Source organism: Dasypus novemcinctus, chromosome 24, assembly GCF_030445035.2.
Source record: "Dasypus novemcinctus isolate mDasNov1 chromosome 24, mDasNov1.1.hap2, whole genome shotgun sequence".
Lineage (NCBI taxonomy): Eukaryota > Metazoa > Chordata > Mammalia > Cingulata > Dasypodidae > Dasypus > Dasypus novemcinctus.
In genome coordinates this window covers 53,077,289-53,100,666 of record NC_080696.1, presented here as the reverse complement: position 1 = coordinate 53,100,666, position 23,378 = coordinate 53,077,289, and the positions used below count along the sequence as shown (strand labels likewise).

Genomic DNA, 23,378 nt, shown 5'->3' with positions numbered 1-23,378 from the left:
GAGCCTGAGGTCCTGCACTGAGGGGAAAGTCCTGCACAGAAAGGCTGGACAGGCCATCAGCACTGCACAGCCAAGCGATGCCAGCCTCTGCTCAGGCGATCCAGAAAGTGGACTACGTGCTGGCCACTTAACCCGCGTCAGCTCCCTTAGCCCTCTTAGCCACCCCGGGAGGCAAGTGCTATGCTTTGAGCAATGACTGTGTACATGATTCATCCATCTAACAAATATTTATTCAGCACCCACTCTGGCCCTGTTCAAAGTGCTGGGGTGAGTAACAGGTCCCTGTGCTCGTGGACCTCCTGTTTAGTGACAGTGCAATGCTTTGAGGGACGTGACTCCCTTCCCTGGAACACAAAGGGTTGACAGGGAGAGAGGGGCAGGGCAGGTGGTGAGGTGTGTGAGCCAAGAACAGGCAAGTTTGGGGCGGGGTGGGGGGGCACGTGATGGAGGTTCAAGTTCCAGGGAAGCATCCGAAAAAGTGTCTTGGCATCTGCCCCGATAGGCAGGTGGCGGCCAGCTGTGTGAGCAGGAGCCGGGAGTGGGAGGGCCAGTCCTGTGTCTCTGCCTCCCAGTGCCTGGCAGTGCCTCAAAACAGTGAAAGTGGCAGTGGGTGAGGCCAGAGACCGCAGGCCCCGAAAGAGAGCCCCCATCGCCCCCGTGGGCCTGCGACTGAGTCTCCATGGAATGTGGCTGCGTCGGAGCTGGAGTCGGGGCCCCGCGGCCACGTCAGGGGTCAGGCGCCTGCGGCGGCTTCCTGCCTTTGTCTGCCCCTCCTTGGGGGCTCTTCTGGGGAAAGAGGGGAGAGCTGCCAGAAATAACACCTGGCTCGTGGGGAAGCGGGGCAGCAGCTGGGACGAAGGGAGGGAAAAGGAAGCCGTCCTCCTCACAAGACATCTCAGGGGACAACCTCGGGCCCTGGGCACATCGCGGAGATCCTCCTGTGACCCCGTTTCCTCATCCACAAAGCGAGGGTGAAAATGCCCATTTGGGGTTCCTTGGGGGCAGGGCAGCCAGATGGGCCTGAGGTAGAAACTCTCCTGCTCCGTGCCCTGCCATTTTGCAAGCAACTGTACCTCTCTGAACCTCAGTGTCTTCCTCTGCCAAATGGGCCTGCTGGTAACAGTTCTTTCCTCCTAGGGTTGGGGGGAGGATTCACCAAGTTACTGGAGCAAGGTGCTTGGTGCAGTGCCTCACACAGGCACACGCAGTGTTAGCCACTATCACCGAGCAAAGGACCACTTAGAAAATGCCAGGCATGTAGCTGGTGCTCAGTAAATGGTCCTGCTTCCACACTCACCCTGGCTGCTCTCCGTTTGCTCGGTGCCACGCACTGTGGTTCTACAACTGCGTTCAACCTCATCACAGCCCCATGTGACCAGGACTGTTGTCATTCCCATTTTATAGATGCAGAAACTGAGGCACAGAGACGCTAAGTCCCTGGCCCAAGTTGCACAGCCAGCAACAAGCATGGCTGGGATTTGAAGCCAGGGAAGTGGTGCTAAGGTCTGGGCTCATAACCACCATGCCCTATGCCCCTGGCCCAGAATTCGCTGCTCCAGTGTTGGGCTTCACCCTGGACTTACAGAGGGCTGGTGCTCACCCCATTCTCTGCCAGTGGGACCCATTTCCTATGGATGGAAAACCTTCCAGAAAAGATGCCTTCACCCAGCCGCTTAGGAAGAGATGAGGGCCAAGGACCACCCTGGTACTTCCTTAGAATCTCAGAGCTCTGCTTTGCAAGTCTCTGTTTTGACTAGAGGAGCTGGTCTGGAGGTGAAGGGTGGGCTCAGAGGCAGCGGGGGGCTGGGAGAGGAACGCTGTCCCTGTCAGCATCACTCCCAGCAGCCACCCCCACCCCAGCTCAGCCCCCCGCAACCACTAGCCTTTCTGTCTCTGAATTTACCTACTGTGGACAAGTCATATAAATGGAACCACAGTCTTTGGTCTTCTGCGTCTGGCTTCTTTCGCTTTCTGTGATTCATTCGTGGCTTGGCATTAGCAGGGCTTCATTCCATTTTCTGGCTGACTGGCATTCCGGCATATGACATATCACATTATGCTTATCTGCTCATCAGTTGTTTCCATTTTTGACTTGTGAATGCTGCTACAAACATTCATGTACAAATTTTTGTATGAATACGTTTTCAATTATTTTGGGTATATTGCTAGATCACGTGGTAACTCTATATTTACCCCTTGGAAGAACTGCCAGACTGGTTTCCAGCGCAGCCGCGCCATTTTACTTCCCCACCAGCGTGTCAGAGCTCCGGTCTCCGCATCTTTTCCACGACTTGTTGAGTGTTTAGATTATAGCCATCCTAGGATAGCCAGGCCGTGGGTGTGAAGTGGTGTCTCGGTGTCGTTTTGATTTGCATTTCCCTAATGAGCGATGATGTTGAGCATCCTTGCATGTGCTTATTGGCCACTTGTATATTTTCTTCAGAGAAATGTCTGTCTGAATCTTTTGCCCCCTTTAAATTGGGTTGTCTTTTAATTGTTTAGTGGTAGCTCCTTTATTTTCTTCACCACACTCTCTGAAAACATTTTCTGCTCTCTCTTTTGTCTGTCTTCCCCCATTTGTTCATGAGCTGCACGAGGGCAGGGATTTGTGTTGCCAGCACCCATAGCACTCCTTGGCTCGTAGGTATAGCTGGTGAATGAATGAAGGCCTCCGTGGTGAGAAGAGATGGGCTAGTTCCCTCACATATTCGTTCGTTCATTCTGCAGTCCAGTATCTGGTGCTTTCTGTGTTCCCGAGGCTCCGAGACCCTAACCTGGGTTTCAAGACCTCCGAGCAGTCCACTGTGCCCACCAGCCCCTGCTTTCGTGGTGCCCATTTTATTTCCATGACCACAGCTCTCATTAGTGAACAGTCCCTCCCTCAAAGGTGGTGGTGAGGATGAGACGAGTTGTCCAGTGCTGCAGAGCAAATGGCCACGAACGGCAGCTTGAAATGACACCCATTTCCTAGCTCGTGCTTCGGTAGGTCAGAAGTAGAGCGCGGCACGGCTGGGTTTTCTGTTCAAAGCCTTTCGGGGCTGGAACCCATCCTGGCCAGGATGCCTTCTTCTCTGAGCCTGTGGGGATGAATCTGGCTGAACTCACTCCCTTGCAGGTACAGGACCAAGGTCCCGTTTCCTGGCTTGCTGTCAGCTGGGGCCTGCTCTTGTCTCTTAGAGGCTACCTCCATTCCTCGCCGTGTGGTCCCCTCCATCTTCAAAGCCAGCAACAGACTCTCCCTTGCGTTGAATCGCTCTCAAGCTTTGAATCTCCTGCCAGGAAGAGTGCTGTCCTTTTTCTTTTTTAAAATTCATTGTCCCTTTTAAGCCCCACCCCACCTGATTAGGTCAGGCCCATTGAGGATAATATTCTTTATTAAAGTCAGCTGTGCCATCTATAGCCCCCTCCATGGGAGGGGATCATATAAGGGTGAGTGTCATTTTGGCTCATCCTAGAATTCTGCCTCCCACAGTGGACAGCTGTAAATATTGTTATATTCTCAGAGGAGTCCCTCTGCTCTCACAGATAACTCTGGACTTGATCGTTACACCCGCACAACCTTCCCATGCCATGGACTAAGCTAGCACATACCCTGGGGCCTCCCCATAGGCCATGGGCCCAGCCTCTTGCTACCTGAAGTACCTCAGATACTGATCTGCTGGGGGCAGTCAGGGGCTAGCACCCCAGCAGTGAAACCAATGCACCCACTATCTTTTGCCACACAGGCATGCTTGCCAGTCTCATCCTTTCTATGCCAGGACCTGAAGCATGAGATGACTCAGACCCTGGCCCTCACACAGAGTGCTGGAAGGCTCTCACATCCGCAGAGAGACGCCAACCTCGAGGGGACCCTTTACCACATCCCAGACATTAACTGCCCCCCTTCCCCAGCCTCTGCTCTCATCCTCCTACAGTCCATTCTCTACAAAGCAGCCGAAAGCACCCTGTAAAAACCTAAGCCAAATCATGTCCCTCAATCACCACACCAGGGAACCGAGAGAGTCTACAGCTGCAACAGGAGAATCCCATCCATCAGCCATGTGGGATCTAAACCCCCTCTCGATTTAGAGGTGGAGTGGACATCGCCATCCCAGGGTCCTCAGGATGGAGGAATAAAATATGGGTTGGAGTGGACTTACTGGTATTTTACTATAGAATTATTGTGACCCTAGCAATGGAAGAAACTGTATCTTTGATGTGGAGACAGTGGTCACAGGGGTTGCTGAAGGCAGGGAGAGGGAGGAAGAGGTATAATATGGGGGCATTTTCAGAACTTGGAGTTGTCCTGAATGATATTGCAGGGACAGATGCAGGACCTTATATATTCTGCCATAATCCACTGAATGGACTGGGAGAGAGGGTAAACTACAATGTAAACTATAATCCATGCTGTGTGCAGCAGTGCTCTAGAATGTATTCATCAAATGCAATGAATGTGCCACACTGGTGAAAGAGGTGTTGATGTGGGAGGAGTAGGGATGAGGTGGGGAGTGGGGTATATGGGAACCTCTTATATTTTTAAAATAACATTATGTGTGATCTCTGTATCTTTTTTTAAAAAAAAGATAATAATTTTAAAAATGAAAAAAAAATCATGCCCCTCCTCTGCTCAAAACTCTTCTATGGATCCCATCTCACTCAAAGAAAAATCTAAAGTCCTCACCACTGACTACAAGGCCCTGCATGATCTGCCCCTGTTACCTCTCTGGCCACAACTTCCACTACTTGCTCTCTCCAACCCAGCCTTCTCACTGTTCTCTGAACATACCCGGCATGATCCAACCACAGGGCCTTTGTACAACTTGCTATTCCCTCTGCCTGGAAGGCTCTTCTCCCAGATATCCATATGGCTTACTCCCTCCCATCTTCAGGTCTTTGCTCAAATGTCTGCTCAGCGAAGCCTGCACTTACCACTCCATTTAAAATCACACCCCGTGCCCTACATACTTTATCTCCTTCCCCTTTTTGTCAAATGGTGATAAGTGCTATGGCTTCTGCAGGCGGCCTGGTGAGCCCCCCCTGGACCTGGGCATCATCCCTTGGCTCGGCCATGCCTTGGAATTTGGAAAAGATGCTGCTAGCTTCCTCACCAGGATGAAGGAGAAACATGGTGACATTTTTACTGTAAGTTTTACATCTTGGGAGAGAAGTGGATGAGCAGCTGGGCCTGTCATCCCTGGTCCTTGACAGTGCTTTCTTCAACATCCATCCATTTGCTCATCCACCCACCCAACATACATCCACATAGCCAACTTTCTATCCAACACTTATCTAACATCCATCCCTTCAATCCTTCTGACATCTCCCCAACGTTGAACCATGCAGTCATTCAATATCTTTCCAATACTTATATACCCACCAAATTAACCTCCATCCATTCATCCAACTTCCATCTATCCAATGTACATTCATCCATTTTACATCTATCCTTCCATTTATCTATCTAGACTCTACCCAGCATCATTCAATCCATGTACTCAACATCCACCCAACATTCATTCATATATTCCATTTCCATCAAACCCCTCTGCATCCATTCATCTATCCATTTTCCATATACTTATCTAACATCTGTTTTTCTATCTATTCATCCAGCATCCATCCCTCCATCTACCCAAAATTTGCCCAGCATTCTTCCATTCATGTGCCCAGCATCAATCCAGCTTCTTTCCATATATTCATTTTCTCCTTTTATCTACCCATCTATCCATCCAGCTGCACTATCCACCCAACATTCAGCTATCCAGCCATGCAATATCCACTGTCTACCCACTCATCTGTCCACTCAATATATAATCTATTTATTTCTCAATCCGTTCATTCATCTAAGCAATTGATATTTGTCCATCCATCTTTCCAACTTCCATCCATTTACCTATCCAACATCCATCATTCAGTCTGTTTACCCAATCTCCACTCATCATACTACATCCAAATACCCAATGTTTATCCATACATTCAGTTTCCAACCAGCTTTCAGCCACCAATCCTTCCATCTTTCCATCCAACATTCATACACTGATCTTTCCATCCATTTAATCATGTATCTCCATTCACTAGCATTTACTCAACAATTTCCATCCATCCATCCGTCTATGAATCCATCCATCTATTTATCCACCCATCTAGCAATCCATTCCATTAGCATCTACCCAACAGCATCCATTCATTCATCCATACCTTTATCTACCCACCCTTCTATATCACAATCTATCTACTGGTATTTACCTAATACCATCCATCCATCCATCCACCCACCCACCCATGAAACAAACATCATCATCTGCTTCCTCCTTTAGGCAGATTCTCTCATGGCTGCTAGAGAAAGATATGATAATAACCAAGTTAACCATGGAGGGTGCTCAAGAGGGAAGTGGTCACAAGAGCAGTCTTTGGTTAAAGAAATCTCTGAATTCAAATGCTAGCTCTGCCACCTCTCAGCTGTGGGATCTTGGGTAGATTTCATCTTTTCTCTAAGCATCACTTTTTCCGCTATAAATTATTGAATGCTGGTCACTACCTCATAGGGATGTTGTGAGGGGTGGGTGAAAGAATGCTAAGTTCCTCATGGGAGCAGTGATTGGTACTTGGTAAGCTCTTGACTTACCGTCAAGACTGGGCACTGCTTTTAAGCATAGTAATCCTCTTCACTCTATCCCTGCCAACCTCTCCCAGGTGCTGGTGGGAGGCAGATATGTCACTGTCCTCCTGGACCCACACTCCTATGATGCAGTGGTATGGGAGTCTCGCACCAAGCTGGACTTCCACACCTATGCCGTCTTCCTCATGGAGAGGATTTTCGATGTGCAACTTCCGCATTACAACCCTAGTGATGAAAAGGCCAGGATGAAACCGTAAGCGGCTGAAGATGGTACCTGTTGGCGGGCCAGGGGTGGAGACCTACTTCTATCTGTATAGCCCAAGTCCTGTGTGGGTTGTGTTTGGCTCCAGGGCAGGTGTACAGTGAAGACATTTTGTTGAGAAAACAGACAAAACAGAACAGCTGCAAACAATTGGGCTGGAGAAGAACTCTTTACTTCCCATCCCTATTTCTTTTAGGAGGCAGCCCTGATTTTAGCAGGAGACTAGGGTTTGGGTCAGCCAGACCTAGGTACAAATCCTAGTTCCATCACTTCCTTGCTTTGTGATCTTGGACAAGGTATCTCCCTTTCCTGAGCCTCTTTTTCCTTGTCTATAAGGTGAAGGGGGCTGGATGGGATATTAGTATTTTCGAGTCCATATTCTGTGCTAGGCATCATCCAGTGGCTCATTATTCTTCACAACAATCCTGGAGGGTAACTTATAGCACCATTTATAGATAAGGACAGTGGGATTCAGTGAAGACAAGTGACTCACCTAGGCCACATAGCTAGGATGTGGACATACTATACACCAGCCACTGTTCCAGATACAGGGCATGCAGAATGATGCCAGCCACTACTTGAAGATACCTACTCTGTGCCAGGTGTTTTTTATATGCTTTTGTTTCTGTACATCAGCCTCAAGAAGTAGGCATTTTTATTCTTATTTCATAGGTGAGGAAACAGGTTCAGAGAAGTGAAGTGACTTGCCCAAGGCCCCCCACCAGGAAGTGGCAGAGCCACAATGGAACTCAATACTGATGAGGCAAATAAGACTTGTGTCCTCCCCTAAAAAGTTCAGTCTGGTAGTTTTTGGTAATCTGTCTTCAGGATGAATAACCTCGTGGAGTCAGGGAAAACATCTAGAAGCCTGTGTTTGCAGGGTTGCTAAAGCAGAGGAAAGGCCAAGATTATGAGATGAACATTGCTGGGAGGTGATACCCAGTTCTGACCCTGGCCATGTGGGACAGCTGTTGGAGCATTTCTGAGCCCAAGTGTCCTAGGTCCCACCATTGTAGGGGTACCCAGGGGGGCCCAGGGGGGCCCACTTCACTGCATCCTACCTCCACCTACTGTGGAAGGATCCCACTTTCTTCTAGTGTCTGTTCCAAGGTCTGAGAGTTTATCCCAAGTTGGCTTGGTGTCTTCTGGGTATGGCTGCCAGATCTGCTGAGGGTCACTGTTTCCAATAAAGACTAGTGCTTGGCCTGGGGTGAGGGGATCTGCTGGGTCAGGGGCAGTCACTCTGCTGGATTTCTTTTGTTGAACACTTAAAATGAGCAGGAGGCCATGCTGTCTCATGTGGGTCATGTTTCTTATTTTTTTCAACAATGTCCCAACTTGGACACCCAAAAACCTTTATTATAAGGGAGTTCATGGACCCCTCTGGAGGCTTTGCCCACATGAATTATCCAAGCACCCTAGTCAGTGGGGATTCATCCTGCTTCCAAACAGCAAGTGAAGTCAGAAGTGGAGCGCTTGATTGCTATACTTGCGTTGTTCTTGTTGCCACTAGGTGTCACCGTTGACCATAGGCTCTGCATGTCCCAGGGACATTTCCTGGTCACTTGCTGCGTGATGCCCTTTCTAAGCTGGACCCCTGCACAGGAAGCAGAGGGGCCTTACACTTAGATACAGGATCTCACCTTTCGTGGCTTCTAACCATGTGCTCAGTCATGGCTGTGGATGTTGACTCTGCACCAGTGAGGTCCAATTCAGAGGGACTTCCAGCTTCAGCCACATGATCTCCCAGAACTGGGTCTCTCCTCTGACTAAGGCACTCATGATGAGACCCGGTGACCAGCCCAGATTCCCTTTTCCTTTGAGTTACTTGGGATCACATACTATTAGCAGTCCTTGGTCAGAGGACACCTGAGCTATCCAAATGGGTCTCTCTAACTTTGAATCTCCAGGAGAAAAAGTTGGTTCCTTAGCTCTTTCTCTTCCAGAACGCTGTGGATTCTTTATACAAGCTTTGTGTGCCATCATGGCTAAGAGCACGGACTCTGGAGTTCAATCTCAGCCATACCCACTTACTGGCTGTGTGACCTTGGGCAAGTCCCTCTCCTCTCTGTCCCTGAGTTTCTCCATCTGTAAAATAAATATGATAGTAACCACTCTTCCTACAGTTGTCAGAGGTTGAAATGAAATGATTGTGCTTAGCCTGGTAAACAGTAACTATTGTTGTTGATGATCGCAATCACATCATCCTCTATAATCCAGTCTTCCAAAGGCCAGTAGAACCAGGAGCTTGAGCCCTGGGACCCTGAGGTTTGGGGAGGGAGACGCCTGTGTGTCTGTCTCCCTTTGGGGGGAATTCTTACACCTTTGTTCCTTGCCCCAGGACTCTCCTCCACAGAGACCTCCAGGCACTCACGGAAGCGATGTATACCAACCTCCGCACTATCCTGCTAGGCGACGCCACAGAAGCAGGCGGTGGCTGGCACGAGATGGGTCTCCTTGATTTCTCCTACAGCTTCCTGCTCAGGTGAGCCCACGCGGCCCCCACTTTTCTGGGTGGAGCCCAGCACTCTGGGCCAGCGTCAGCCTTTCGCGGTGGCCAGGAACCTTGAGGACTTTGTGGATGGGGCCGTCATTTGGGATGCTCAAAGCAAAGACTGAAAGAAAGCTATTGTGTATCTGGGACCCCAAGTGTTTCCCCTCACCCAGCCTGTGTGCTGGGATGGAGACCCAGGCCCCAAAAGGGGGTGGGTCCCGCTGGTCATCCAGGGAAGATGTAGCAGTGTAAGACTCAAGAGACTAGCTTGTCCTGTGGCTTCCCGACTTTGGGATTTGACAGACCAGAAAAACAAAATGTCTGGGAGACCAACCCAGAACTTTTAAGCTGGAGAGCCTCAGCCATTTGCCCAGAGCCCCATGGTTGGGGCCTCTTCTACATGTACATAACTCACAGTTTTCACATGTCACTCGAGTGGTGCAGCCACCATCAAGGGCTGTAATTGATCTGGATAAGGTTGGTTGGGTCCGCCCTGTTGTTGTACAGATGGGGAGACCGAGGTCCAGAGATGGGCAGCTAAAGCCACCCAGCAAGGCACCTCCCACGTCTCCTGTCTTCTGCCACTCTGTGTCCTTGGGCAGGCAGAGAAATCAGCAAGGAAGGAGTGGGGTTGGGGGAGGCTAGGGCAAGGTGGTAGCTGCTGGGTCTGTTTAGGCTCCATGGTAACAGCAGGCACAGCACAGGGGAGGCAGGTGCAAATTGATACCTGTAAATTGGTACCTGCAAATCAATACCTGTAAATCCATTCCTGTGTCTTTGCAGCCTGAGGCTGGGACTGGCTCTCCTGCTTCCGTGTTTGGCAATCTTTTCTGCCCTTCCTGCTCCTTCCTGAGTAATGACTCCTTGTCTTAGTCATCACCGTCTGCAGCCCCCATTAAAGGAAGGAAATGGGCATAGGCACAGTGCATTGTGTGACAGGGACAGGGCTATGGAGGTGCAGGTTCCCATGGCCCCAGACCACGAGGTGCCGCTGCTTGAACCTCCCACCTGTTATGTGTCCACCCTGTCTCACTGCGAGTCACTTCCCATCCTGGTTCTGCCTGCTCTCTCTCCTCCCCTCCTACCTGCCCCCTCATTGCCATGAACTGGCCAGGCACGCGCCCCCTTGGAAAGGCTGTTTCCCCAGATGTCTGCCTGGCTCCTGCCTCAGTCCCTCCAAGTCTCGTCTCAAGGGTCACCTCCTCAGAGAGGACTTTCCTGACACCCCATTTCGTAGACAGCCCTCTCCTGTTACCCTGTCCCACCCCTGCTTTACTTTTTTAATGGCACATAGCGCCACCTATAGGTCACTTGAGTATTTACACGTGTAATTCATTGTCTCGAGCCATAAGAAGGGTCTTCACTTCCGGAGTGTGACACTTCATGGCCTTCTTGGCTTATTTTTCGTTTTACCTGTTTTGGGTAGAAATGTATGTACAGGGAAATGCTTCTTTGCTTTAGGACAAACAGCCCTGCAAGTGTATTGATGAATGGTGACACCACGGGGCACTGCCAGGAACAGGGGAGCCGGCGGCTCGAGCCTGTCTAAAAGGGACAGTGCCACGCAGCTGCTGCACAGGTGCCAGGTGGACTGCAGGTCCAGAGTGGCCAAATCTCTCCTTATTCAAGATGAGATGAGTGAGAAGTCCAGATTTTTGTGTGAACTTTCCCCAGTTTTAAATATCAGTTTTAGGAAAATTGTCTTGATCAAACAAAAGACATTTGTGGACCAAATCAAATGTGTGGATCGCCCCTTTAGAACTTCTGCTGTAAGGAAACTGAGGGTCTTTGTCTGAAGAAGAGGGGGCCCAGGGCCTTCTGTGCTTGGAGGAGAAGAGGAAGAGAATCCTGGGTGGATGCAGAGGCACCGGCAGGGCTGGTGGACTCGACTCTGGATGGTGTTCAGTTGTTGTGAAGGAAGGAGTGCTTCTTCCTAGTCCTGTGAGATGGGCAGGCTGTGAGTTCTCCATCCCTCAACCAAGACCGGATGAGGAGAGGTGAATGGGATGCAGGGGCAAGGTGGGACAGAGGCCAGGATGACTTTGAGGTCCAAATCATGATACCCTATAATTTTCTTCTGGGGTCAGTGTTCTCAGGATCAAGTTCTTCCTAGTCATTCATCCATCCATCCTTTATCCATCCATCTGCCCATCCTTGTACCCATCTATCTCTCATCCGTCCATCCACCCATTTAGCCACCCACCCATCCATCCATCCAACCATTCAACCATCCATCCTTCATGTGTCCATGTGCTCATTGTTGTACCCATCTATCTCCCATCCATCCATCCACCCACTCACCCACCCACCCATCCATCCATCCATCTATCTCCCATCCATCCATCCACCCACTCACCCACCCACCCATCCATCCATCCATCTATCCACCCATCCATCCATCCATCATCCATCCATCCATCCATCCATCCATCTGCCCATCTATTCATCCAGTGAACATTGTTAAGGGCCTGCCACATGCTTGCTCTCTGCGTCTGCAGGGACTGAATGGGGACTGGACAGGCTCCTCAGGCCCCAACTCCCTCATTTCTGCTCCCACCTTCTGCTCTGGGGAAACCCCTCTCTTGGGAGATCCAGGGACTAGGGCTGCCTCAAGGTGGTGAGGATTTGAGGGCCTCAGTGGCATCTCTCTGTGGATGCTATGGCCCTTCCCACCATGTGGAAAAAGTTAAAACCTGTGGTTTCCTTCCCGGTACTGTGGTCAGTGAGGCCAGTCTGGAGCTGGACTCCTAGAGCATTAGAAGGGGTTGCTGGCAAAGACGTTTCCTCTGAGAATGTTCCTGCACGTGGGCCAGGGTGTGTGTGTGTCTGCGTGCGTGTGTGCATGTGCTCCCATGTCTCATCCCTTCTCCACACCCTCCAGGCCCTGTCCCTCGCCCGCTCAAACCTCCACACTCGGGTCCAGCCCCACCTTTTCACTGCAGCACACTCTTCCTCCTGTGGGACCGGCCCTGGCAACTCCCAGCCCCCCCCCCAGCCCCCCCCCCCACAATCCAGCTCTAGGCCCCTGGATGGATCACACCTGGCAGCTCTCCAAGCAGGCCATGGGTGCCCCCTTGGCTCCAGGCCTTTGTACCTGTCCCCTCTTCCTCCCCCTGCTCATCCTACAGGTCTCAGCTCTGCCCCTGCCTCCTCCAGGGAGCCTGCTCTGAATCTCTCTCCAGGGCAGGTGCCCCTTCTCCTGATCTGCCCCTGCCTCTCTGCCCTCCTCACCTACTTGGCTCCAGTCTTGCCAGCCTCCCTTTGGGCCCTCCAGCTCTTCTTTCTCCTTCCTGCCTCAGGGTATTTGTTCCCGTTGCCTTGGACCCCTCCCTCTGCTCTTCCCAGCCTGACTCCTCATTCTTCAGGTTTCAGCCTAAACTTGAGCCCCTCCCTCACCACATATTTAAGGCGGCCCTCCCCCCCTCCCATCCTGCTTCCCGGCCTTCTGTTTGTCCACACCACTGAGCGCCAGCTGATGTATTACACGTTTTACTCATTTCTCCTGTCTGTTGTCCATCTCACCCGACCGGAGTGCCGGCTCCATGAAGGAAGAGATTTTCATCTGTTTTCTGCCCAGCCCAGTGCCTGGCACATGGGAGGTACTCCTCAGATATCAGGGATGTGGGTGAAGGTAAGCTGATAGGCTGCCGTGGGAGGATTTGGCTGGAGAACCGTCCAAGGAGGAACCCCTGACGCTCCTGCCTGCTGCCCGCAGAGCTGGCTACCTGACCCTGTATGGAGTTGAGGCACTGCCCCGCACCCATCAAAGCCAGGCCCAGGACCGCGTCCACTCGGCCGACATCTTCCACACCTTCCGCCAGCTCGACCTGCTGCTTCCCAAACTGGCACGTGGCTCCCTGTCAGCGGGTAAGCACCATGGGGGTCCCCCTGGGTGGTGGGGCTGACGGAAAGACCCAAAAGGAGAGTCCAAGCACAAGGTGAAGGAGCCAGGGGCATCATAGGAGGTAGAACATTCTAATGCCCTGTGAGGTGGTAAGATCCCCGTCACTGGAGGTATGCAAGAGCATAGTGAAGGGGAGGCAGGGCTTGGACCAGAGCTAGAGTTCCTGATAGAAATTCTGATGGGTCTGGGAGTCTTTTACTGTGTTTCCTTTCTTGTTTTAAGATTTCAGTTGTTTTTTTAAAAATATATGTATAGCTCATGCTTGTTAAAAAAATTTCAAGCCATCCTGAATAATATAGAGGGAATTATAAAAGTTATTTTTCACCCTCTCTCAACCTCCCACTCCCTTCCACAGAGGCAATCACATTGGACCAACACAGATACATACACACATATGCACATAAAGTTGTATGTTATTTTTATTGTTTTCTATATTTAAGAGGGTTTTTTTCTTCTTTAACTGAAGTATAATTTACATATAGGGATGCACACATATCTTTAATGCACAGGTCAGATCTAGATAGAAACATTTGTCTATTTCCCAGGCATTATCCAGAGGTAGGCACTGTACTGACTTCTTTCACCTCAGATTAGTTCTATCTGATCTTGAATCTAGAATGGTTCTCTGTGTGTTTACAAAAAAGAATTATATCATATCCATTATTTGAAACTTACTTTTTTTTTTTAACCTAACAATATAACTGCACCTTCTTCCTTGCCATTACAAACATCTTCTAGAGGTATTAGCCAATGCAATTAGAAAAGAGAAATCAGTAATGGAAGTATGAATGGATAAAGAAGAAGTAAAGCTATCTCTATTTGCAAATGATCTGCTACTACACCTAGAAACCCCAGAAAATTAATGATAAAATCAAGTCAAACAGTAAAAGAATGTAGCTAAGTAGAAGGATACGAAATTAACGTAGAAATACAGACACCTTTCTAAACCTTGCATAGCTGAGCCAGTATTTAGTCAGCTCTCCCTCTCTGATGTATATAAGTATTGTTTCTTTCTTTCTTTCTTTTTTACTATTACCGTATCTACTTGTATCATTTCCACTATCTTCTGCTTTTATTTCTCTCTGACAGTTTTCTGAAAGTGGGTTTGTCAGGTCACAGGGCATACACTCTAAAATTTTTATTAGTTACTGCCATATCATTTCCAAAACTTTGGAGCAATTCATATGCCTACCAAAAGGGAATGAGTCTGCTTATTTTCCCACCAGTTGTTATCAGTCTTTCCATTTGTTTGACAGTCTGATGGGCAGAGGTGAATAATGCACATTGTTTTAATTTACATTTTCCCACAGCCTTGTCAACATGGCTATCAGTCTTTTAAATCGTTCCAATAAGATGGACAAGAAAGGGCATCTGGCTTAATGTGGCTTTCCCTGACTACTGTGATGGAACATCTATTTGTGTTTCACCTGTGATTTGCATGAGTCCCTTATCCTCTTTTAGAGGCAACTCATTAGCTTATCAATTCCTGCCATCAGTGCTGGGAGATAATGTTAATTATCCCCATTTTGCAGATGAGGAAGTCGAGGCTCAGAGAGGTGAAGTCACTTATCACAGATATACAGGGTGGCAGGTGGCAGAACTTGCGAATGAAAATTTGGTCTGTCTGATTACAAAACCTTGTGTGTCAAGCACCTGGCATATATTAATAGTAGGAGCTCACTAAATATCCCAGCACCAATTGCTTCTCCAGGAGAGACTGGGTTTCTCCATTACCCTTTCCCCTAGATAGACACCCCAGGGGAGTCTAGGTAGATGCTGACCTAGGGACCCTCCAAAATTCTGGAAGCAGCCCCGTGCTGGGTATGGGAAGGCTGCATCTCCCAGTGTGGGCAGCAGGTGGCAGTGTTAGGGTAAGTTTCTCATCTTTGAAAACATTCTGGAGAAACCTGGGCAAAGCAGCTTTCACACCTTGCTGTGGTGCAGCCTCTTTGGAAGAGTAATTTGCAGAACCTGTCAAAATATAAAATGCACATTCCTCTGATCCTGTACTTCCACTTCGAGGAATTTATTTACAGAAATGCTTGCACATGTCTATAGATAAGCTGCCATGTTGCTTGTAGCAGCGAACACTGAAACGTCAATGTCCATCAGTAGAGGAGGATTATGCATTCATATATTATGCATTCATATAAAGGAAAATGAGGCAACTGTAAACAGAATGAGGAATACTGCTGAAGGATGAAATCCACTGTTAAGGAAAAAAGCAAGGTGCAGGATAGTGGGTGATGTGTGCCACCATTTGTGGTTTTTAAACATGGGAATTCGTATGTATTTTTGCCTCTGGGAAGGCTGAGATGGGATGGAGGGAGACTTTTAAAGTATACCCATGTGAACTCTTAGATTTTCTTTCTTCTCCTTTATATTATTATTTCTACCATGTTCATGTATTACTCCTCCACTTAAAATATATATATAAATATATTTTAAAAGAAAGTTGACCCTTTGGTTCTCAAACAGGATATTGTGAACAGAAACAGAGAAATAGGGCCCTAAGCTAAGCATGCTGTTTTCTTTTTCTGGAAAATTGATTTTGTTGAATTATTTTGGGAGGGCTATTTTTTTACTGGACTATTGTTTTGATTTGCTTTTTTTTGGAAAAGACATTCTTATACTGAAGAAAAGTCTATTTTAAAGTGAAACACAAGGCTTTAAAGACATGCTCCCACTGGAGGCCTTTCTGGTCTGTGCCTCCCAGATCTCCAGGGGTGTTCTGAGGGAAAAGTCTGAGAGGTACTCAAGCCTGCCCCCCTCATTTTACAGATGGGGAGAGTGAGGCCCAGAGATAGACAAGGCTCAGCCACGGCCACACAGCGTGGAAGGCCTGGAATGTGAACCTGCTTCTCTTGCCTCTGCCTGCATTAGCGGTGACACCGGCCTGGCTCACGGCCCTGAGTCATTACACTGGGCCTGATATATAATATCTAGTAGTAATGGCACGACTGTAGCAAGTACTATTTATCAAATGCCTGCCAGTACCCAGTATGTTCTTGAACCTCCCAATGAACCTATGAGTTCATTTGGTTCCATTTTCTTTTTCTTTTTCTTTATTTTTTTAGGCTTAGAAAAGACAATATTTAATAAATATCCAAAAAACTGCTAAAATGAAACAAAGGAAGTACTCAGTCAAATTCAAGAAATACTCAAGGAAGAGTATTTGTGGCTTCTTGTGGCTCCCTGACCTCATCCTGTCCTAGAGATGGCTCTGCCAATGAGTTGGGGTTGCATGGGCAGAGCTTTTCCTTCTTGGGCCTCAGATCCCCTTCCTGAGGAATGACTCTATGCAGAGGGTTATTGTCCCCATTCAAGGATAAGGGATCTAAAGCTGGAGAGTCAAAGTTAGGGCCCAGTTTCCCTGGTCAATAAGCAGCAGCACCATAGGTGAACATAGGCGCCTGCCCTGCAGCCCCATCACTTGCTTTCACATGGACCCACTTCCTCTATTCTCCAGGTTTGGAGGAGATGGGTGGTGGCCTGTCATCCAGGAACCACAGGATAAAGTCCTCCACCAGGTCAAGAAGATTTCAGAGGCCCACAGTGGTTTCGTATGCCTGAGAAGCAGATGCAATAGGTATCAGGGATTATTTGACTGTTCCCAGTTTCCAGGGGAACAGATTTTTTCCACTGGAATGGGGTCGTGAAGAGTGGGCCGAGATGCACTCTGTGGCCCCTTCGGGATGGCAGGCACTCACCCACTAAGCCACTCCTGGCAAAGATTGGGTCATTCCTGATCCATTCTTCTCTGTGCTCTTATGTTTGGTCGTGTGTCCGCACAGGTGTCCACATTGTGGGCAGACACAGTGTCCATTGGGAGGACACTGCGGGGCCTGTAGAGGACTAAGGTTGCGTCCTTCCTGAGCAGAGAGTCAAGGGTGCGCCCACGGCCTGCAGTTTCCAGCCAGGAAGAACCATCCAGGGCCCTCTGTCCCTGATGTGGTTGAAGGTGGGACCTGTGCAGCAGGAACATTGTGAAATTTCATATCCTGCATTCAAGGAGATTACAGGCTAGAGCAAGAAGACGTTCCTAGAAGTGGGCCCCAGTGGAAAGCTGGAGATGGGAGCCTGGGTCTGTGACAGGATTAGCTTAGCAGAGGCAGGAGAACTCGTTTGGTCCCATTTTATTATTTATTTATTTATTTATTTTTTAAAAATATTTATTTATTATTTTTTTTAATTACATTAAAAAAAATATATGAGGTCCCATTCAACCCCACCGCCCCCGCCCCCCACTCCCCCCACAGCAACACTCTCTCCCATCATCGTGATACATCCATTGCACCTGGTAAGTTCATCTCTGAGCATCACTGCACCCCATAGTCAATGGTCCACATCATAGCCCAGACTCTCTCACGTTCCATCCAGTGGGCCCTGGGGGGATCTACAGTGTCCCGTAATTGTCCGTGAAGCACTATCCAGGACAACTCCACGTCCCGAAAACGCCTCCACATCTCATCTCTTCCTCCCGTTCCCCACACCCAGCAGCCCCCATGGCTACCATTCCCACACCCATTCCACGTTTTCTCTGTGGACATTGGATTGGTTGTGTCCATTGCACACCTATGTCAAGTGAGGGCTTAGATTGCACATGGGTACTGGATGCACTCTTCCCGCTTCTAGTTGTAGACACTCTAGGCTCCATGTTGTGGTGGTTGACCTTCTTCAACTCCATGTTAGCTGAGTGGAGTAAGTCCAATAAGTCAAAGTGTAGGAGCTGAAGTCTGTTGAGGCTCTGGGCCTGGGTGTCATATTATCAGTCCAGAGATTCAAATCCCCTACATATATCTTAAACCCAGCACCAACTACAATTCCAATAAAGTAGCATGCAAGTCTTGTGAAAAGAGATCCCCTCTGAGTCCATTTCCATCACGCAGAAACACCAGCTCCAAAGAAGGGCCATCTGTCATGGCAGTGAACCCCTTCTGCCATGACCATAGAACCCGTGGGTCTCTTTATCCCTCAAAAGAACCAATACCTGGGGTTGTATCTACCTTATCTGTCTCTTAGACTCTGTTCAGTTGTACATAGGGGTATTCCTTCTGACAACCTCCAGACTCTTTTTTAGAGACTCACAGCCTTATAATCTCATTTCTCCTTTCCATTTCCCCCTTACATTAGGTCAAACCGCTTCCCGAAGTCATGTTATTATATGTAGACAGGTATATTCTGCTGTTCCACATTGAATCTTTAATTCAAGGTCATTTTCTAGTTGCTTCTTCAGCTGGTATGTGATAGTGATCCCTCGGTGCCAGGGAGGCTCATCCCTGGGTGCCGTGTCCCACGCTGGGGGGAATGCATCACATCTACACGCTGAGTTTGGCTGTGAGAGTGGCCACATTTGAGTAACATGAAGGCTGTCAGGAGGAAACCCCCAGGCACAATGCTACTCTAGGCCTTGTTCTTATTGCAGGTGCATAGGCTCAAAAGTGTAGCCATTAGTATCAAGAGCCCACTGTTGGGCCCTCCTTCCTTCCTGGTTCTTGCCGTTGCACCTGGAGGATTGCCGCTGCTCTCCCAGGGCCCACAACAGTGACCCCCCGGCCAGGAGCCCAGTACCCCCCCAGCTGTTGTTTTTAATTGTTTCCACTATGAGTATATATAGACATTACCATATACCCTGGGCATATGCCCTGTATAACTCCCTGACAACCATATATATCCTGTCAATAACATCCCATATCAGTATTCCTCCGCTGCCATTGTTGAACCACTCTGTGATCCAAAACTTCCCGTAAAGTGAATCCCGACATAATGTCAGCTTCAGAAGAGTCTTAGATCACCAAAATTCATATATACAATATACAGTATTTCCCCAGATCCACCATAAAACCTTTTCCCTTCCACAGCAATAATCTTTTAACTTATTCATATCATATTTCCTGAAACTGATGTACAGATTCCGAAACTATAGTTTTCAAACAAGGTAACATTTGTGCTTACTATGTGGTCCATACTTTAGGTTGTACAGTTTTCTAAATTTTTTAGTTATCCTATGTTTTGTCTTATGGTTTTCATTATTAGTCTGTCGTCCCCTATATGTTTTTGGTGTAATATTAGCTGTTTTATATTCATCCTCGTGTACTCTCACTTAACTCCTCTTTTGCCCCCTTATTTACCTTTGTTCCATCCATTGCACGTCCATTTTCCCCTCCCCTTAGGGCCCACAACGCCTGCCAATCTAATGCCCTGGGAGCCGTCCTTTCTCACGAGAGATACAGTTCTCTCTATTTGATGGCATTAGTCTTCCCCAGGGTATGGGTCCACCCCACCCAATGGTAGAACCCACCTTGGCAAAATGAGCCTTCAGCTATTCCCTCCGGAGTCCGTCCCGCATCAGACCATACCCCCTGAGCATCCTAACCAGGTAACCCTCCTACTTATACTTTGATACGTTTTACTCAACATTTAGTTCTCAATGAACTTCTGGCACTCTCCCATGTTTGTATGTTGCCCCTCCCTCCCACCTATTTCTTGGACCATATTACCCCTCTTCCCATCCCCAGCCCCCCTCAAACCCAGAAAACCCCACCCGAAGGTAACCACTTGCCCCCATTTTGTCCCTTCTTTGTGCTCATACTTACCCCCAGCTCATCACAGATTCCACCCCTACAGACATTAACTCACAGCCTTCCTCCACCCCCCGATTTCCAGTAAGCCACTTTTCCAGACTCTAGCTCTCTGAGGCAGTTAACTTATTTCATATCATTGAGGTCATATAGTATTTGTCCTTCAATGCCTGGGTTGCTTCACTCAACATAAGATTCTCAAGGTTCATCCATGTTATCACGTGTGATTGTAGTGTATTGGTTCTTACAGCTGAGTAGTATTCCATTGTGTGTATATACCACATTTTATTGATCCACTCATCTGTTGATGGACTTTTGGATTGATTCCAACTTTTGGCGATGGTGAACAATGCTGCTATGAACATTGGTGTACATATATCGGTTTGTGTCCTTGTTTTCAGATCTGATGGGTATATACCCAGCAGTGGTATTGCTGGGTCATATGGCAAATCTATGGATAATTTTTTGAGAAACTGCCAAACTGTCCTCCAGAATGGTTGGATCCTTCTGCATTCCCACCAGCAATGGATGAGTGTTCCCCTTTCTTCACATCCTCTCCAGCATTTGTATTCTACTGTTTTTTTCATGGCTGCCAATCTTATGGGAGTAAGATGGTATCTCATTGTAGTTTTGATTTGCATTTCCCTGATAGCTAGGGATTTGGAGCATTTTTTCATGTGCTTTTTAGCCATTTGTATTTCTTCTTTGGAGAAGTGTCTGTTTAAATCTTTTTCCCATTTTTTAAATGGGTTGTTTATCTTTTTGTTTTCGAGATCTATGAGTTCTTTATATATGCAAGTTATAAGTCTCTTATCAGATATATGGTTGCCAAATATTTTCTCCCATTGTGTGGGTTCCCTTTTTACTTTCTTGACAAACTCCTTTGAGGTGCAGAAGGCTTTAATTTTGAGGTAGTCCCATTTATCTATTTGTTCTTTTGCTGCTCGTGCTTTTGGTGTGATATTCATGAAGCCATTTCCTATTACAAGGTCCTGTAGATGTTTCCCTACACTGCTTTCTAAGGTCTTTATGGTCTTGGCTCTTATATTTAGGTCTTTGATCCATCTTGAGTTGATCTTTGTATAAGGTGTGAGATGGTAATCCTCTTTCATTCTTCTACATATAGCTATCCAGTTCTCCAGGCACCATTTGTTGAATAGGCCATTCTCTCCCAGTTGTGAGGGTTTGGTGGCTTTATCGAATATTATATGGCTATATACATGAGGTTCTATATCTGAACTTTCAATTCGATTCCATTGGTCTGTGTGTCTCTCCTTATGCCAGTACCATGCTGTTTTCACTACTGTAGCTTTGTAGTATGTTTTGAAGTCAGGAAGTGTGATTCCTCCTATTTCGTTTTTCTTTTTCAATATGTCTTTGGCTATTCGGGGCCTCTTTTTATTCCAAATAAATTTCATAGTTAGTTTTTCTAGTTCCTTAAAGAAGGCTGTGTTGATTTTTATTGGGATTGCATTGAATGTGTAGATCAGTTTTGGTAGGATAGACATCTTAATAATATTCAGTCTTCCTATCCATGAACAGGGAATATTCTTCCATTTATTTAGGTCTTCTTTGATTTCCTTGAACAATCTTGTATAGTTCTCGATGTATAAGTTTTTTACCTCTTTAGTTAAATTTATTCCTAAGTATTTGATTTTTTTATTTACTATTGTGAATGGTATTTGTTTCTTGATTTCCTCCTGATCTTGCTCATTATTGGTGTATAGAAATGCTACTGATTTTTGCGCATTGATCTTATAACGTGCGACTTTGCTAAACTCATTTATGAGTTCTAGGAGCTTTGTTGTAGATCTCTCAGGGTTTTCTATATATAGGATCATGTCATCTGCAAATAATGAAATTTTGACTTCTTCCCTTCCAATTTGAATGCCTTTTATATGGTCCCATTTTAGAGATGGGGGATATTGAGGCTCAGAGGTACAAAGGATTTGCACAAGGTCATCCTGCTAGGAAGGGGGCACACCTGGGATTTCAACCTGGGTCTCTTGGGCTGCCAACTGTGTGTTATTTCACACTTTGTTATTCCTTAATTATATAAACAATACATGAACACATTCTCCTTGGATTAATAATCTAGCTAACATTTATTAAGCTTTATTATTTATTTAACATTTTTATTTGTATTTTTATCTAACATATCTTTAGTATTTTTTTACATGTTATTTTAAAATATAGCTTACATCTGTTAAGCCTACATCAGGCATCGGTATGCATCTTTTGGATGTATGAACACATTTAAGCTTACACAACTCTTTCTGGTTGGAACTCTGATGAGCCCAATTTACAGGTGAGAAAACTGAGGCTACGACAGGTGAGGTGACTTGTTCAAGGCTAGGTGCTCTGCTTCAGAGTTTGGGCTCTTAATTGGTCCCCCTTGCTCCTTGAAAAAAAAAATTCTGCTGTTACAGAGAAGGGAAATTCTCTTTGCCCACAGTCCCTCTGAATCTATCCTTGAGGGAACCATTGCTCTCAGTTTGGTGTTATCTTTCGAGACCAGCAGAAAAAGAAGGCATCCTCAGAGCCCAGGCCAAATACAGTTTTTCAGAGAAGTCTCTTCTAAACTCTTATATTATCTGTCTTAGATATAAACTGAACTTTCTGAATCTGTATATGAGGTTTTGCTGAAAAATTTTTGTGAGGAGTTGCCAGATTTTATTATTTAAGTTTTGAATACATTTCACATGGTTCAAACATTAAAAATAGAAAATAGTACTATGACAATAGTACAATTCTCCCTCCCTTTCTTGCTACCTGTTTCCACCCAGAGCCTACCCGCCACAATTAACTTGTCTTATAAGTTTCATGTGGATCTTTCCAGCATTCCTTTTTTTTTTTTTTAGCCCCTCCTTGTGGCTTTTTTTGCTTGCTGTCTGCTCTCTGTGTCCATTCACTGTATGTTCTTCTGTGTCTGTATTTATTTTTATTTATCCCCCCCCCACCTTTCGGCTTGCTTGCTGTCTGCTCTCTGTGTCCATTTTCTGCGTGCTCTTCTGCGTTTTTGTTTTTTTTTGCTTGTCTCCCTTTTTGTTGCATCACCTTGCTGAGTCGGCTCTCCGTGGCACTTGTGGGCCAGGCAGCCTTCCGCGGCGCTGAGGCCGGCAGCTCTACACAGCATGCGGGCCAGCCTGACTTCACAAGGAGGCCCCGGGATGCGAACCGGGGCCTCCCGTATGGTAGACGGGAGCCCAGCTGATTGAGCCACAGCCGCTTCCCTCCAGCATTCCTTTTCACAAATGTAACAAACGGGACTATATTCCTATCATTCTTTTTTTCCCCTACAAAACAGCAAACACACTATTATAGCCCTTCTACTTTTTTCTTAATGATATATAATAGCAACAGCTAATTCTGTGTAAGACTGTGTGTGCCCTGCACTGTTCTAAGAGTTTTATAAATGTTCACTGATTTAATACACAGAGCAGCTCTGCTGTTGCTTGCAGGGTAGGAAACTGAGGCTCAGAGAGACTTGCCCAGTGTCTCATGTCTAGTTAGTGGAAGTCCTGGAATTTGGCCGC

General features: G+C 47.2%; 1 protein-coding gene across 2 annotated transcripts in view; it reads left to right on the top strand.

Moving 5' to 3' along the window:
- The window catches only part of PTGIS (prostaglandin I2 synthase), a 49,975-nt gene that overhangs the window by 6,816 nt on the left and 19,781 nt on the right, over positions 1 to 23,378 (top strand). For both annotated transcript variants that reach the window (XM_058287215.2, XM_058287216.2), the window contains exons 2-5: positions 5,001 to 5,124; positions 6,676 to 6,854; positions 9,205 to 9,348; positions 13,073 to 13,224. In XM_058287215.2, coding sequence (XP_058143198.1) covers positions 5,095 to 5,124; positions 6,676 to 6,854; positions 9,205 to 9,348; positions 13,073 to 13,224 — 505 coding nt within the window. In that variant the 5' untranslated portion in view covers positions 5,001 to 5,094. The remainder of the gene's footprint in view (positions 1 to 5,000; positions 5,125 to 6,675; positions 6,855 to 9,204; positions 9,349 to 13,072; positions 13,225 to 23,378) is intronic.